The sequence below is a fragment of the Amblyomma maculatum genome, chromosome 7, assembly GCF_055883805.1.
Source record: "Amblyomma maculatum isolate TAMU_Amacu chromosome 7, ASM5588380v1, whole genome shotgun sequence".
In the NCBI taxonomy this organism is placed as follows: Eukaryota; Metazoa; Arthropoda; class Arachnida; order Ixodida; family Ixodidae; genus Amblyomma; species Amblyomma maculatum.
The window spans coordinates 45,400,509-45,417,428 of NC_139350.1; the positions used below are offsets into that span (position 1 = coordinate 45,400,509).

Sequence of the window (16,920 nt, forward strand, 5' to 3'; positions counted from 1 at the left end):
TTTTTCTTTTACTTGTTTGGTTTCAGTGTCCGATATAAGCGCTTGCGGTGATTTACGCTTGGCGCAGGTGTGTTGCCTACCGCGCGAAGAAACTTGCGTGTATGCAGCCGTTCGTGGGCGACCACACGCACAAGCCGATCATCGCTCTGTTCCGCAAAGTGAAGGTTCCTTTGTGCTCGACAATCGTTGGCCCACGTTGAGCGTAACACGCACAAATGGTGTATATCACGCCGCGTGCAAATGCGCCGAATAGTGTCATTTGAGCGGTGCGGGGAAGGCAGCCTTTTCTCGCCCCGTCCCTTGCCGTTTTTTCGTCTCGTGTTTTGCCTTGATACCGTCAGTTATACACATCAGATACGTTTTCCTGATTTCTTCGACTCCCAATCTCAGCGTTTTCTACCCCACACTGAAAGAACAATGTCGGCGACAGTGGTTCTGCTGCTTCTTGTCATCCTTCTCATGGCGCTGCTTTTCACGTAAGCGAACATCGAGAGTCATTAAGTTCAACTTTACTGGACAGGGTTGTATTATATTTAAACCATGCTAAGAGACACAATAAAGTAACTTGTAGCACGCGTATTGTGTAGCAAATCTTTCACTGGCAGAAATTACGCAAGCACCGAAATATTAAATATTCCAATCCATTTGTTCACAACAGCATTTTAAAATGTTCTTCAGCTGCCTTTTTATTAAAGATGATCCAAAGAAAGCCTAATTTGTTCAATATTATTCTACGAAAAAGGCGCCATGGGTAAACGTCAGAGAACAGAGCACGAGATACACGCGTAGACGACAGAGTGTGAAAGCATTTCGACTAGCAATACGTACTTTGCGATCAGGGAGGTACGATGAAAAGCCGGTAACACGCAACCCGAGTTACTAGCGAGCATACGTTGCGGTCTTCTTGCTACCTCTTTTATAAGGCACTTCCAAAAAGGCAGCGGTAGATACTTACCTTTACAAATATTGTCAATGCACTAAATTTTGCTGCTCTCATTTAGCGAGGGGGGGGGGGTGCGTTTTTGTGAACTCAGGTACGAGACTCTGTCCATCAAGCAACGAAGTTAGAGAATGTAGCAGTGAAAGCATAAACAACGCCTTGTCTACCCCATTTCAGAAGTACATGCGTCTGACGCGTGTTTTACTGGCATAGACACAGAAGCTTTTTAATGAAACAGGCTTTTATTCTCGTGTAGATACTTTATGGAGTCTCACTTGACGCTCGCTAAGCTTATACTAGAGTCGATCATTCTCCAAAGGTAAATAGCTATCAGCCTTCCTGATTCCAAATGCGATCGCATTGTTAGCAATGGGTATCAGCACTTGTGGAATGTTTCACCGTTATTGACATTATTATCTAGTCTACAGCAGCACAGTTGGTGAGAGAAATTTTGGAGATGCGAGACAAAATGGCGCATTGAATTGGACGTGTCAGGATCGGTGTCGATACGCCACGTTTATATGAACGACTTCGCGGCACATTTATGCACAATCTCCTCTTTACGAGTAGGTCACATGGGGTGATGAGGTAAGAGCCGAGCGAGTCGAGGAGTCAGATTTAAATTAGAACAAGAGCGATCAATGCCGGATTGCATGATGTGCTGAAGTAAATCCTCAAGAGCTTGCGCAGATCTGCAAGGGCTACGGTGGCGCATTATCCACTCCACACATTTTCGGAATCACCCCCGTGGTCTCTAGAACGCAAGAAAAAATTGCTAGAGACGACGATGAGGACGAAGATCTAATGCCTGAAGCTTATTGTATTCTGGTAATTCCTGGCCAATATAAAGACCCCCCCCCCCCCCAACCAATCCCGAGCCGTCGATTTAAACGGGTAAGGTCAATATATGTTTCTTGAAGTTTCTTCTGTAGGCGTGTACCGGGTTTTCATAACTCGTTAAAAGGTTTACGTCGACCGAACGGATCGTTGTATCAATGAAGGTTTAAGGAAACGCCAGCTTTTAGTGAAAACTAAAGTGGGGTCTGATATATTCCTGGACTTTTTCTCTTTACTGTACATTCAGGCATCATGATGGCCCGAGGCTGCTTATGAGACATTATACAAGCGCAAAAAAGCAAACACCTAAAAAGGGAAGGCAAGCACTAAAGTACATGCATCCCCGCTTCCATCTTGTGTTCGCTTATGTGTGTGGTTTCGTCTGGTCAATCCTGAGGGCGAGATAGAGGCACGGCTTCGGCAAATGAATAGAAATTTTAACACATGGACCTGTGTAACCGAAGGAAGCAGTGAAAAACGCCTCAGTTGGTAATTTTGGGAGTTTCTTTGGCCCCCATTTCAAAGCGATGTCGTATTCTGGACCTTTAGCTCACGAGGAAATATCGTAGCTTTGCTTCCTGCCGTGGCATGATTCGTTTTAACAAGGAATTATTAATACCCCCATATCGAAAAAAAAAATATTATCTGGCGTTGGCCGCTTAAAGCCTTCAAAAATCACTATCATGACTCTGGCAGGCTTTTAACCCAGGCGCCTTAGTACCTAAATGATGACAAAATGGTGAGGTTACGTCGGCTTCAACCGCATGAAGCCTTTAATCCTCGATAAATAACAACCATGGATATGGCAGTTGACACTAGAAATGTTATATGGGAAATCACTTACTTCTCGGAGGTTTTCTTAAAGGAGATTTCGACCGCAATAAATGACTCTGACACGAGCATTCAATATTTCTCATATATGTGTACCAAAAATGCCATATTTATGATTTGTGCTGTTTAAAACAAACAAAAACTCGTATATCCCGCAGGTATCTGTGGGGTTCCTTTTAGAGCATGAGGATGCCCTTCTTTGCCATTTCAGTTGGCGATGGCGACAGTTTTCTTACTTCAGAAGACTCGGCATTCCTGGTCCTCGGCCGAGCCTTCTTTGGGGAAACCTAGTGGAGTACCATTCCACGGTGAGAATCCAGCGTCTAATTTCAAGGGCTACAGATGGCAGCCTGGCAGACATGGTCTTGAGAGCAGGGAAGGTGTTCATAACTGTGAAGTTGTGCGCAACGGCCGAAACGCGATTGTTTTTATGTCATTCTGCTGCCGGAAAGCAACAAAGAAAATTATAAGCATTTTTGTGTCCTATTATGTTCCTTTCGGTTCGTACTGTTTGTTTCTGGTGGCTTTAATCGGTCATTAAAACCGACCTCACAAAAGGTCTTACAATTCACAGAAATTTCCATTTGCATGTGCTTGCCACAATAAAGCCCCGTTAAAGCTCCAGGAATTTCGGGCACAACATCAGGCATGTAGTGAAGGGAGCACACATAATGCACAAGGAGAGACGGATGCTATAGTGACATGCGCCGATCCCTTGCACCGAAATTCTGGAGAAATACATTTCTGCAAAGGGGGTTTATTTATAAATTCAACCTTCTAGCGTGTCATAAGATTGCTTCGTAGCGATTTATATATACGCAGATTCCTCCTCAGCATTCTTGTAGGATATGAACACACCGTCGTTTGTCGCTGCGTGATCTCACAATTACACTGTATCAGCGCAGTACGAGCTATAAAAGCGAGTCATTTTTACTCGTTGGAAAAATCGTCTATCTCCCTCATTATCTTCATAAGAGTTTCCTACAGCATTAATTTGCTGCCTCTCTATTCAAGTTGATGTCCAATGAAGGAAGGATACACTATTGTGCTGGCCCTTTGCAACGCAGTTATACCTTGCAATTAAAAAAAAGAAAAACTCGCCCAAGAGTCCGTCGTGCTAATCTCACAACTTTCAGCGATTATAGAATGTAGCGAGAGAACGGGTGATTGGAGTATATCTTTGCGGGATTAAAGCGAGCGATAATTACGAAAGCAAAATGAAAGAATTACTAAAGAACTGGATCTGAATCACTTGAAATATTTACATGCGTGAACGGCTGCGAAGAATTCCACTTTTACATTATGTTGGCGCACAGCGAGGCGCAAGAAAACTGCTAAGTCTAAGTGTTTATTATCGAGCACGGAGCAAAAAACCTCGCTCCGAGGTATCAAATAAACGATATTTGTTAGGTATACTGAATATGTGCTAATAGTTTTTACGCACCGTCCAGGCCATCGTACAAAAAAAATTATGGGACACTGCAGCTCTGCCTTTAAAGGTTATTGGCTCCCTTCAGTGGCTCCCCTTGCAACTCTTGTGCCTGTGAGCGCTTTTACCACTCTCATAAACTGTGTCTTTATTATCCCTCGCGTACACAACGGCATACACCCGTAAGCTACCATATTATCTGAAAGACCACCGAAACAAAGCCCAACCTCAACTCAAGCGCTTCGTGCATGGCCTATGGTGGTGAGAAGTTTCAGTCGGGATTCAGGTCTCCCGGGTTCAAAATCGATCTTAGCCTCACATCTCAGGACGCTACCTTATTCTTCGGATACTCACAACTCGGCTATGTAGCGCGTTCTCGCGCCACGACCCGCCTACCATTCATGCCCGGCCATGCCATCCGCCAAACTACCACTTGCCGGAGGAGGAATGTTCATGACTTTTTCCGAGAAATGCCTAGGCTGACAACACTGACGTTGAAAATTCTAGAGAAAGCGACGTTGAACGATGCAGCGTTAAACTGAAAACGAAAACTACACGTGATAACAAACCACGTGTAAAAAAGAAATCGCTGACGCAAAGGCTCTTTTTGTTTGTTTTCATAGACCACATTTGCGTCCAGCGCCTACCGTGGCTTATTGGACGGCGGACGCAATATATGGCAGAGATGATGTGAAAATCGTCGTGCTGCCTGCCTCATGATGTCAGCAGTAGTGCACGAAATATTCTACAGATTATAAATGTCACTCAACAGTCACATAACCGTTTCACGTGACCGATTCAAGATCTGATGTTGCATTACCAAGAAATGACGTGATGCTCCATGCTCACATCTATAATGTCATGAAAGTTGAGAAAAAAAAAGGAGAGCTTATAAAATTCTGCTGGGCTCCTAGCCACGTGGGAATGAGAAAGCGGACGAATGTGCTGCACGCGCTCATAACACTGCACTAAATCACGTCAACATGCCCGTAATGACTGTATAAAATTCATAAGGAGTAAACTAAGAGCTAAATGGTAGGCTTCATGGGATAACGAAACAAATTACAAGGCACGCTTGGTCAATCCTTTTGTTCAAGAATGGAAGTCATGCAGTAAACAGTGGACAGAAACCCCACTTTAATACCATGCATGATATCTGAGGAACTCAGTAAGGAACATTTTATGTGTTTCTATAGTGAACACATCCAGTTTCATCCAAGCCTCTTACTAGGAAAGAATGCCTGTTTAGAAATTTCTTCAGTTTTAGATTTTTTAAAGGAAGTAAAGGTAATAAACAAACTCTGACTTCTTTTAACAGGAACTGCTTTTTAGTTGCCTATGCGTCATAAAATTTCAACATGAAACGCTCCATGCTCGCATGGGCAATTCATGACATCACGTTGCGTGGTAACATGACCAGGTAATGATGTATTACCTGGTCGTAGTATGGTATTATGACGTCGCTTTAGTTAAACTGACATAATCTTGACTTAACGTTACATGCTTTTGCATTCATAGCTCGTGAGGCGACCTAAGTGACAGCAACATACCCGGCATCGGTGATATCGGCGCTGCCGATATTATCCACGTTGAGGTGAAAATCAAGAGCCTACCTCAGGCAAGTTATAATCTGCAGGTAGCATAGCTGTAATAAGGCTACTAGGAGCTTATGCGAGGTCCGAGACCACGTTACATGACCGAGTTAGCAGGATCTGCCATAGAGAATGGAAGGTAAGATCACTATTATAACTTGGGAAACTTTGACCCCGAGACACGCTTTCCACAGAGTACGCAAGAACATTCTTACTGATTGGTTTAATCGGTGTCTTATACCTATATCGAGTGGCTTTTGAGAGAAGCAATAATACGAGCACTTGCCAAACAAGAAAAAAAAAAGGAAATAAGTCAGGTTTCGGGGCCCGCATGAGTCCCTTGTTCACAGTGACAGTCGATGAACAAGCTGGTGACATATGTCATAAGCCAACGGCCAATATTGCAGGCATTGAGGGGAACATTCACCTGCCAGCTGTCAGTTGCTGAGCAGGACCTTTTCGGTACACTGGAAGTGCTATAGTCGGATACAAATTAAACTTGCGGCAAATGCCCCTCAAGCCAATAGTGTGCCGAGGGCCATCCATAGAGTGTGGTGAACTCCATTTTATCTTCCACTCCATGCGCTGTGTCGCATCTCCGAGGAGATTATTCAAGAGAACATCTTGGCTGCAGGGCGATCTTTTGAGGCACAAGACCAGAAGTGTTTTCTTCTTCGTGTCTGACTTCAGTGTTAGGGCACTAATATTGGTGTCATAAAACCACATGCTGCAATCAATTCCATCAGTTGATAGCGAAAACACTTGTGGCCCCGTCACGAGGAAGACTCGGCGTCACTCAGACTGCCATCATAAGCCTGCTGTCCCAAACAATCGAATCAATTATTGTGAAAACATTACTACTTCCTCTGCGAGAGACGCATAAGGCGCCTTTAAAAGCGACATCCCGAATTGATTTGGCAGCAGGCGCCTGTCACAATTTGCGGAATACTAAACTACAAAGGTGTGAAGAAAGGCAGTTCCTTAAATGCGAGGCACACTACGGTCATTGCAGATCTCATTAACACAAAGGGAGGTGACGGCGTACATGGGACGAAAATTCGGATGGCACGAAATTCGGTGGACGCCACCACGTCAATGTACGGTGCAACAACGTATACATAACGACATGCTGCGCAATGAATTAAGAAATGTAATGTTCTGTACAGTTATGACTCTTGACTCCCATGTATCGTGCAGCGTCGCATCACTCATGCACTTTACAAGTAATGTACTTTAAGATATAAGTATATAAAGCCATTACTCATTGTAATAATGCATAGCTGTACATTCTCACGGGCAGGCAGTCTTAAGTGCATCTATATAATTTCCTGTGTGCTTTGTCCTTGTGGTGTTTGAACAAAACGAGTTGCGGCCAAATGGCTCTCATTTGCGCCCTTTTGCAAGAGAATTGCTCTCATCACTTGACTGTAGAAACATTTTGCGAACAATGAATCATTCTATTCTGAGTTATGTCTGCAGCAACCGATATCTTCTGCGCAGGACTTGTACAAGGTGATCGGCCAGTGGATACAAAAGTACGGCGACATGTTTGGGTAAGCGCGATGCAAACGTTGTTGTTTCTTCTTGGTCCTTTAAGAGTGAAGGTAGCCTATAGAAATTAAGTGCCACTGCCTAATGACGAACCGAGACCCTTTCACTGAGAGCGGAAATTTTATGAGCTTGAAAAAGTATTCGTAGAAGAACCGCATGAGGCCACGTTTTCTTTTTCCTTCGGAGAATCTGTAAGACTAGGCGACACGCTATTCCCTTTCAAAAGTTTATCATGGAGTTCTTTCTATATCGGTTTTAGATCTTGTGATCGCTAAAAGTTTTCACTTGTCTTTAGAAACAAAATTTCTCCTCAATAATGGTGATGTTAACTTTTTGATGTTACAGGGAAATATAATCATGTGTTCATTTTATGACTCAAAGGTACATGATCAGAAAGTATCAGCCACACGCCACTAACAGGATTCGAGCCCATGACCTCGGAACTTCGAGTGCATATTTCCCTACCGTTTTCTTCGTGTCGCTGACGTTTGGCTTCCTTTAAAAATGTATGTGATAACGAGCCCGTCAGTCTCCCCATACTGTCTTCTCATAGGTCAGAATTGTGGGAAGGACCACAAAAATGTATTGTTTTTTTCGAATGGCAACGATGAAATGTAGTCCGGAGTTTCTCTTTGATACAAATCAAAGCGACAATAGAAGATGATTGATGTAGTCTTCAAGCTGTTTTCAATTTCGACAGCTGCAGCTGTCTGTGGGATTTTTTCTACGCGCTAACCTCCTTGTCGGCGACGTTATTAGCACGTTGTAACCAAACAGGCCGGCATCCACCATTTTATAGAAGAGTACAGGTGTATCCGAGCCGTGAGCTTCATGTGGGCCGAATTTGTAGAAACGAATATTTCAATAAAGACGATAGATGAAGTCACGTGTTGCGCGCCGCAAACTCAAGCGCTGAAGAACTCATGTATTATCATTGACCCCGTGATATATTAGCCGAGAAGAAAAACACGATATTACAATTTTATAATGAAATATTCAGTGTACTTGGAACGAAGGTATTTTTGGAAATTCTATTTTATTTTAATGTTTCCTTTTGTCAGGCGGAAATATCTGCAAGCCATTGCGTCCAGTATATTAACGGGCCAAATTTTAACCCCTTTTATGGCTCTTTTTGTTACAGCTTTGGAGTATAGCTGATATTGTTTACTTCGCCCTTCTGTAGCAATAAGTCCGCTTCCGAGGTTTTTCCCAATATTCGAAGCTCTATCATTTTCATTTCTGAAGCAGTTTGCTCCCTATTTTTGTGTTGCATTAACAACTACCAGTGTTCCAACCTTCTCTCTCTCGATTCTCTGTTGCTGATATGTCAACCTATCTTGTCTATTATGCCCTAAGCCTAAATCTGCTAAAATGTGCAATTTTCCCGCTTTAATATCTGCATCGCAGCCTTTCAACAACATCTGAGGTATCAAACAATGTTCCCCAGTTGATATACCATTGTGTGTCGTTCCAATGCACCCTGAGCGTTCCTCGAATGAAGCGGTGCTTTAGTGTGCTTACATCTGTGGCAATGAGCGGGCCTGTGGAACTCGGTTGTAGCTATCTGGAAACGGGAAGTGCAGGGCTGCTTTTGTTCCTGTCTGGACAATTAGCATCGCCGATGCACAGGGATGTTTTTACACGCAGCTTCTACAACGGGGACGTGCCATTTGTCGTCACTCTTGACCTGGACTTCATCGAGCAGGTCTACGTCCGGAACTTCAAGAACTTTATGAATCGAGGCGTAAGTATCGGAGATCAAAAAGCAACCGCAGAAAATTGTCGCGTCGGGAAAATGCATTATTCTTTCACTAGTCGCTCAAAATTAAGTGCTATGCCTGGGTCACTTCACGCAGGTGGCCTGCCCCTCGCCAGGCATTGTGAAAGAGCCCCTATATGTTCATTTTTGTTTTTTGAAACACAAACGAGCTATATGAAGAGGCTTTCTAATATGTCGAGTTCCGAAACGAAGCAATGACTAAAGCTGACAATGTACACAAACGCACCACGTTACAAAGGAAAATTATTTGTGTCCTAACACGCTCCCCAGATCATAGCGATACGGACAAACACATTGTAAGGTCATTATAAATGAAGATGGAAGATATGGGCAATGATAGGGGTGATCAGCAGTGGCGACATTAGTCGGCACAGTTTAGAGTGTCCTCGTCCGTTTAGGAATTATCAGATGGAGATATTTAGGTTTCGTTTGGTTTGGTTTGTGGGGTTTAACGTCCTAAAGCGACTCAGGCTGAGTGACGCCGTAGTGGAGGACTCTGGAAATTTCGACCACCTGGGGTTCTTTAATGAGCACTGACATCGTACAGCACACGGACGCCACTCCGTTTCGCCTCCATAAAAAAGTGGCCGCCGTGGCCGCGATTCAGTACTGCATCCTTGGAAACGGTAGTCAAGCGCCTTAACCACAGCGCCACCCCGGAGGGGTAGACGCAGATATTTAAGCCTACCTGTTATGCATTAAATGAAACGACTTTAGTTGTGTCATGCGGGTAGTAGAGCACTTCAGGTATCAAATGGGGAAGCCACAATAATTTCGAGTTAGTTTCGAATAAACTATGTCTATTTTCAACAATGGAATACTCAAAAACCTTCAGAGGTGCCAATAAAGGCGTCACCCTTCGAAGTACACGATTGAAGTATGTCCACTAAGATTTACATGTGCCTGAAGAAAGGCGAGATAATATGCGTGCAGGGGCTTGTCTTGAAGAACGAAAAAAATAATGCAATAGACTGGTTCTGTAACTGTTACTAAGCCGCAGTCATAGCAATAGATGGGAGCAAAGCGGTTAGCGTTCTTACGCTTTCTAATAAAGCTGTACTCAGGGATTAAAAAAGACAGACATAGTACAAGATTGCACGATGCCCACGAAAGTAGCCACAGCTAGACGGTTCACCGAATTTTAACTGGCGGTTCACTATCTATGAAGAGGGTACCGTTCAAGCATCTATTGCTTTCGGACGCTACATCGTATCTCTCTGAGTGTGCGCAAAAAAAAAAGCAACGAAATGAAAACTAGCTGGCAAAGGCCGTTTTGTGCGCGGGTAAAAGTTTCTATCTACAAATTCTTATCTTATCGTCCTACCCTTTCTACCAATAACATGTCATTAAAGACATTTTGATGCAGTATCGGATTTACTACACATCCCCAAAAAAAATTCGGTACCCTTGCTCAGCTGAAAGGTAGAAGATGACGTAAAATACGAAATATATGCCCGGCATTATTTCTTGGTATTAGTCCCCGACGCGTGATTCCGTTCTCTCAACGGTAGGGTCCTCTGAGCGGCGTCACCTGGCGACAGATAGGGGAAATATTGCCAAAATGAATAAGAGCACATTTAAAGCCCGCCGTACTCAATGCCTCTGTGGCGCAATGGATTAACATTACTTACCTGAGCACTTAGCGAATAAAATGTATGTTCGAATCCTGTGTTCGTAGTTATTTGCCTAATTACAACATTAAAATAAGCTACTAATATCTTTCTGGAGGGGGTTCCCCTTTAGGTTGCATCATATGTCATGTTGTAAATTCTTAATAGCCACAAAACCTGCCGTGAGCACAACCGCGAGACAACAGAATGACAACGCTTACACTATTTAATAATTTTAAACATAATCATTTCCTTCCTTTAGTGAGTGTATGTTACCTTTAGGTTGCGTTCAGACACACCTCTCAGTAAAAATCGCCATTTCACCCGCTCAGAGGCAACCAGTGACGAGAAAGAGGTTGCGGGACCCTACCGTTGAGAAGACGGAATTACGCGTCCCCGACACCCTGGCTGTTGGCAAGATACAGAAAAAATTTATTTGTGTAAATAACGTACAAATTCTATACACCTGATATGCTCCTCACATTTTTTGAATACAAGAACGACGATCGGTTGCATGCAAGTATTTCTTTGGTTTATTTGTTTCAGTCTATGGCTTTAGCGTCCCAAAGCCACTCAGGTTATGAGAGACGCCGTAGGGGAGGACTCCGGAAATTTGACCTCCTGGGGATTTTTACCCGACATTGACATCACACAGCACATAGGTGCCTTGCTTTTGGTCTCCATCTGAAAGCTGTCGCCGCGGCCAGTATTCGGTTCCGCATTCTTGAGCACAGTAGTCGAGCGCCCTAACCATCGCACCATCGAGGAAGGGCACATACAAGGAGTTTTTTCTACCTCAGTTCAGAAAATCTCTCGCACTATATTTTTTTTCGAAGAAAAAGCTTCATTACCCTACCTCGGGTAGCCTTTGCGGACCTTGAAGTTTTCACCTTCAAGTGTCCTTGACAGATACTGTGAATTTGTTTCCTTATAAACAAATTTACAATTGATGTGAAAGCTTTACTGCTCTAGGCATAGCAGGTCTTCATTTGACCGTAAATTTGGTCTTCAAGGACCTTGAACTAAAAACGTTGGGTGTCCACGATTTCGTGGTGTTCACCCAAAATGTATAGTGTGCCTGCCTTTCCCCAAAGCCTAATTCAAACAGAGCGGCAGCCCTGGGTTGTGGCATGGTCACGCACATTAAGGGCCCAGAGATGGCCAAATTATTACGCAGCCTTTCACTACGGGACCTTTTAATCTCGACTTTCACTCTACCACCTTCCTTCTCCTACATCTTGCAGATACTGCGCCTTTCTATTTTATAAACCAATATACAATACACCAAAAATATGAAAACTTGATCTTGATCTGGTTAGGTGCGGGTATCCACAATTCCGTGGCGTCCACTCAAAAGCCTAAGGCTTTTTTCTCCCTAAACCTAACTTAAATAAGTACGAATAAACCGCGGATTGAAAAGGCGATATTACAGAGGCTACAGCTACAACACTCACAGCTGCTTAACCCCTCCCCCCCTCCCCCATTTTTTTTCCACCAAGACGGAATACTTAGCTTGTGTGTCATTATGTGCCTGAGTTCGTGTGTTGCTATTCGCTGGAGGAAAAAAATTATTTCGATCCCAAGCATTACAGCTCTGAATCCGTTAATGATCGCGCAGATATCTCTACGTTATTGTGTGCAATAGAGAACTCCAACGATATGGGGGAAACGATGCCAAATTAGGCAGTGAACATTCCTTATGTCGCGCGGACCCTTTGTAATTGTTACTTTTATTCTCATTGATGTCTTTTCACTAACAACCTACTCCTGCTACTCAGCTAACGATGGCAACGGTACAGCTGCATCCGTACTTGGGCAAATCGATATTGCACGCTCCTACTCCCCACTGGAGGAGCATCCGAACATCAGTGGCCGGTAGCTTTACTGCGGCTAAATTGAAGCAGGTAAGTACCAGTTCAACTCCGTCAAAAACTGGAAAAAATAAACATGCACAGCATCTGTAGCTGCTGTTCAAGATGAACTAGGTTAGGGGGAGATAAAATTTCCTGTAGTTGCTGTTCAAGATGAACTAGGTTAGGGGGAGCTAAAATTCCCTTCTTTAGACCTCTACAGCAGATAAAAAAATGTCGCACATTAATTCTGAAACAGAAGAGTGCATAGTGCAGGCCAGATAGCACATTATGTGTCTAAAAATTGCTCGTGTGTAAACGTGGTTAAAGAGACCAGACGTTCGAAGTCATTTATTTATTCTTTTTTATATATCAAAACTGCCGGCTGCTCATTAGAGGCAACGTAGGAGTGGGTAAAAGCAACAAAAACGAACACTGTTGGCGTTCACAGACTTATAAAGTTAACACTGTTCATGAGACAGAGAATCATCTGCTTAGTCTTTTGGCTCATGAATTTGTTTTGGTTAAACAATAATGAAGACGATGATTTGCTAGAGACAGCGATAGGGCAGCAGCACAAACCACTCAGGCGATAGCTACGAAGTGGCACACTCGCCTCCCACTGGAAATATTTCGGCTCGAACCCACTCCGCTCCGGCGAATTTGTTTTGTTTGAATGTTACTATACTCTTGCTACGTTAGGCTTGCTAGTTCACCTCAAGGACAAGGAACACACAAACCTAAACTTGGACTTCGCCCCTGGATCAGTGCTGTAGCACTGATAAACTCCAGCGCTGAAAAAAACGTTGCCATTTTTTCTATAATTTATATACCCTAAAGGCCCGAATGGACACTGCATAGGGGTGGGCGGGGGGAAGCAAGAAAAGCGATGAATAGAACACAACAGTAATGTGGCAGAGCAAGAAAGGAGAAAAAGCGGCTATTAGGCATACACCGAAACAAAGAGGGCGGGGGGAATCGAGAAAAAGATGCGACAAACAAAAAGCAGCAGTAATGTGGTGTAAGAGGAAAAAAAACGAGCAGTACATAAAAAACCTGCACATATCATTTCGAGTACGGCACGACTAAGGGTACTTGCATATGCAAGGAAAAATGCGATACACACGATAGAGAAAACTAAGTAAAAAGAAAAAAAAAACTAAAACACCGACAAGTGTGAATATTTTCTGCTAGGATGTCTTTCAGTAGTGAGAGAAAGTTGTCATGATCGATGGCGTTAACTTCAGAAAAGGGTAGTGAATTCCATTCTCTTATCGCTAGGTGTAGAAATGAAACTGTAATGGTGACGGTTCGTGCAAATATGGGTTCAATTTATTTATCGTGATCGAATCGATGAAATGTACGTGTAGCTGGCCTAATTAACGGTTTGGAGAAGGACTTGGGATTATAGTATGGTTTAAAGAAAGAACGCAAGGCGTGATTGCTTTGGCCTGCTTTCTAACGTTTGGATTTTAAGATTTTCTTTTAGTGCAGATGTGCTTGAATAGCGTCACTACTGTACACTGTGATGAGCCAACTGACTCTGTTTTAAAGTGTCTCTAATTTGTTTATAAGGCGCAGTTGACAAGAACTTTAGATAAACGGCGCGTATTCAATCTTCCGTTTTACCAAGGTTGTATAAGCAATTAGTCGAGTATCTCTATTAGCTTTGAATAGAGACCGGGGCACAATGAGGACGCGAACGATGAGGAGGATCGAGGCATTCAGGAGCGCTTTTCTTCGACAGCTTCCTTTCTTATTCAGAATGTTGAGCCAAATACTATAGCTGAAGAGAGTAATTATGCTTACTGATAATTTCCCAGGTACGTGACAACGACTTTTGGGACTCGGACAGCACTTGAACGCCGTGTTTTGTCTGATAATTGTTTGGCCACGGGGTACCGCTATTCTCATCAAGGTTTTGTGCAGGAATTAATCAAATATCTTCATGTCTGTGGCGCTCAGATGATGTCAGATCTCGAAGAAGACGTCGGAGTTTTCCTGCGGTCGCTGGAGCAGTACGCCAACACTGGCCGCGAAGTGCACATGCTACGAGTATACGAGCACCTGTCCATGGACTTAATTGGCAGACGCTGCTTTGGGACTCCGGAGCGAATTCAAGACCACCCTGGCCATCCCCTGATAGGCCTCGCAAAGCATACAACGTACAACGCGATGACCGGCGCCGTCCACATGGTAGGCCGTGAGTGAGCATGACAAAGAAATTCGATTCCTTTTGGTTGCAGTTATGTAAGCTCTGGGGAACGGCAACATCACTGGAAATGTCATATGTCATATACCATATTACCCGATTCTAAGCACCACCTTTTTTCATGATCGCGATAGCAAAAGTGAGGAAAGATGCTTAGATTCGAAAAATCTAATATTACCCCCCTCCCCTTCCCGCTCCCAATATTTTTCGGGCTGGTATTGTAACGAGACGGAGGTAAAAAAAAATAATTTTTTGGCAGAGAAACAGGATTAACATGTTCGACATACGGGATTAGAGTTTACTCAAACATCAAGCTGCATGTAGGCGCTACAAACACGTCCCGAAACTCGCCGAGTGCCGCGCGATGCCCACGCGATAAAAGGCTGATACAGGGTTGCTTCAGTCCAGTTATCAGCGTTCTGTGCGGCCATCATCTCCTATGCATAGTGTTGAACACAGCGATACATGAAGGCGGAGATGGATAGGTGGATGGATGGATGGATGGATGGAATATAGGAGCGTCCCCTTTGAAACGGGGTGGTAGCAGTAGCTATCATGCTCATTTTTCTCCCTTTATTTAAATTATTGTTTCAGATTGGTTAACTATACCATCATTCTATTTATTAAATTTTTGTTTCTACATTACTAACTTTATGTCACTTCACTGCTTTTAAGCCACCAATCTTCCAGTCGTTTTTTGCTATTTTTCACCGCCGGTTTATTCACCCGGCCGCTGGTATCTCTAAACCCCTGAGAAGCCGCTGATGCGCGCCACCTCGGGACTGAAAGCTGCGGCTCCACGGCAGCCAGCAAGTGCGCTTAGTGGCCGCGAATACGAGCACCTTGGTTAAAAAATGGGTTATTCATATCTGCATGGGAAAGCTTTTTATTTATTTATTTTTGCTAAAAAGGGGGTATTTAGAATCGAGCGGTGCTTAAAATCGCGAAAATACGCTATATTTGTTTCACACTCAGGCCGCGATGTAACGACCACCTGCAACGACACTGATGATCTCTTGGTGCGTTGGACACACCTAACGACATCTGCTAATCTCATGCCAGAAATGAAACTGCGTCGTAGTTATGCGACGACGCAGCAGTCCCTGTTACTTAGCCGGACTGATGGAAGCGGCCGGGAACATAGCGGCGGCGCCACGACCAGATGCCGCCCATTACTAACCTCGCTCCCTGGTGTCACGGAAAAATGCATTGAATTGCTATGTTACCAAATACAGACCCTGTTGAAGGCCATAGCACCTGCTTTTGTGAGTTCGAGATCATAAACGATAATATCATAAGGCACCCAGTGCTATGAAGCGCTCTCTTCGCGTACATTATTGTATTGGTGTTAACTCTGCAGGGAAATAACTGCCTGCCTGATTGAATCTGATATATATATATATATATATATATAAACATGAAGGCTAACCAAGAGGGTTCTACTTACGTTGAGGACAACGCAGTGGGCTATGGAAAAAAATAGGTTGGGTTAACATTACGAGATAGGAAGCGTGCAGAGTGGGTCAGAGAAATAACTAAGGCTACTGACATTCTAGTGGCAATCAAGAAGAAATGGGCATGGGGAGGACATGTAGCGCAAAGAGAGGATACCAAATGGTCGCTTAGGGTAACAAACTGGATTGCAAGGGAAGGAAAGCATAGCAGGGGGCGGCAGAAAGTTAGGTGGGTGGATGAGGTTAAGAAGTTCGCAGGAATCAAGTGGATGCTGCTAGCACAGAACCGGGTCAATTGGAGAAATATGGGAGAGGCGTTCGCCCTGCAGTGGATCACTGATGAAAATGATTATATATATATATATATATATATATATATATATATATATATATATATATATATATATATATATATATTCTAATATTATTTTTCCCTAAAATCACCATAATACCCTGGCCAATATCACCAACAAACATAAAAAAAGCTATATAAACCTCCAATGTTTACCTTCAACTCGCAGACTGTTCGCTCCTTTAAATTGTACCGTAACGAGCCCCTCATTCTCCCTTTCAATTATCTGCTTGAGATTGTCTGCTTGATAGCTTGCGAGGGTCTCGGTTCTGGCAGCCTTAAGGTCGAAAAGGTAGCGTAAGAGTGTTCTCGCACAGCTGCCGCCCACCTTAATGATCATGTGCTACGTCACGCTCGCGGTATAACAGGATGTTTCACATCCTGTTATACCGCGGCACGTTGTTTTTTCTTCTACTTTGTGTTTAATTATCTTTCCCCTAAACAGATTACATTACTAATTTCTGTGATTATCCAAGTAAACA

At 43.5% G+C, this 16,920-nt stretch overlaps 1 protein-coding gene across 1 annotated transcript in view; it reads left to right on the forward strand.

The window, feature by feature from the left end:
* Positions 1-417: 417 nt before the first annotated feature.
* LOC146183109 (cytochrome P450 3A14-like) overlaps positions 418-16,920 on the forward strand; it is a 62,717-nt gene continuing 46,214 nt past the window's right edge. The window contains exons 1-6 of the mRNA XM_084609022.1: positions 418-476; positions 2,820-2,916; positions 7,130-7,182; positions 8,828-8,924; positions 12,349-12,474; positions 14,386-14,623. Of these exons, the coding sequence (XP_084465148.1) occupies positions 418-476; positions 2,820-2,916; positions 7,130-7,182; positions 8,828-8,924; positions 12,349-12,474; positions 14,386-14,623 (670 nt within the window). The remainder of the gene's footprint in view (positions 477-2,819; positions 2,917-7,129; positions 7,183-8,827; positions 8,925-12,348; positions 12,475-14,385; positions 14,624-16,920) is intronic.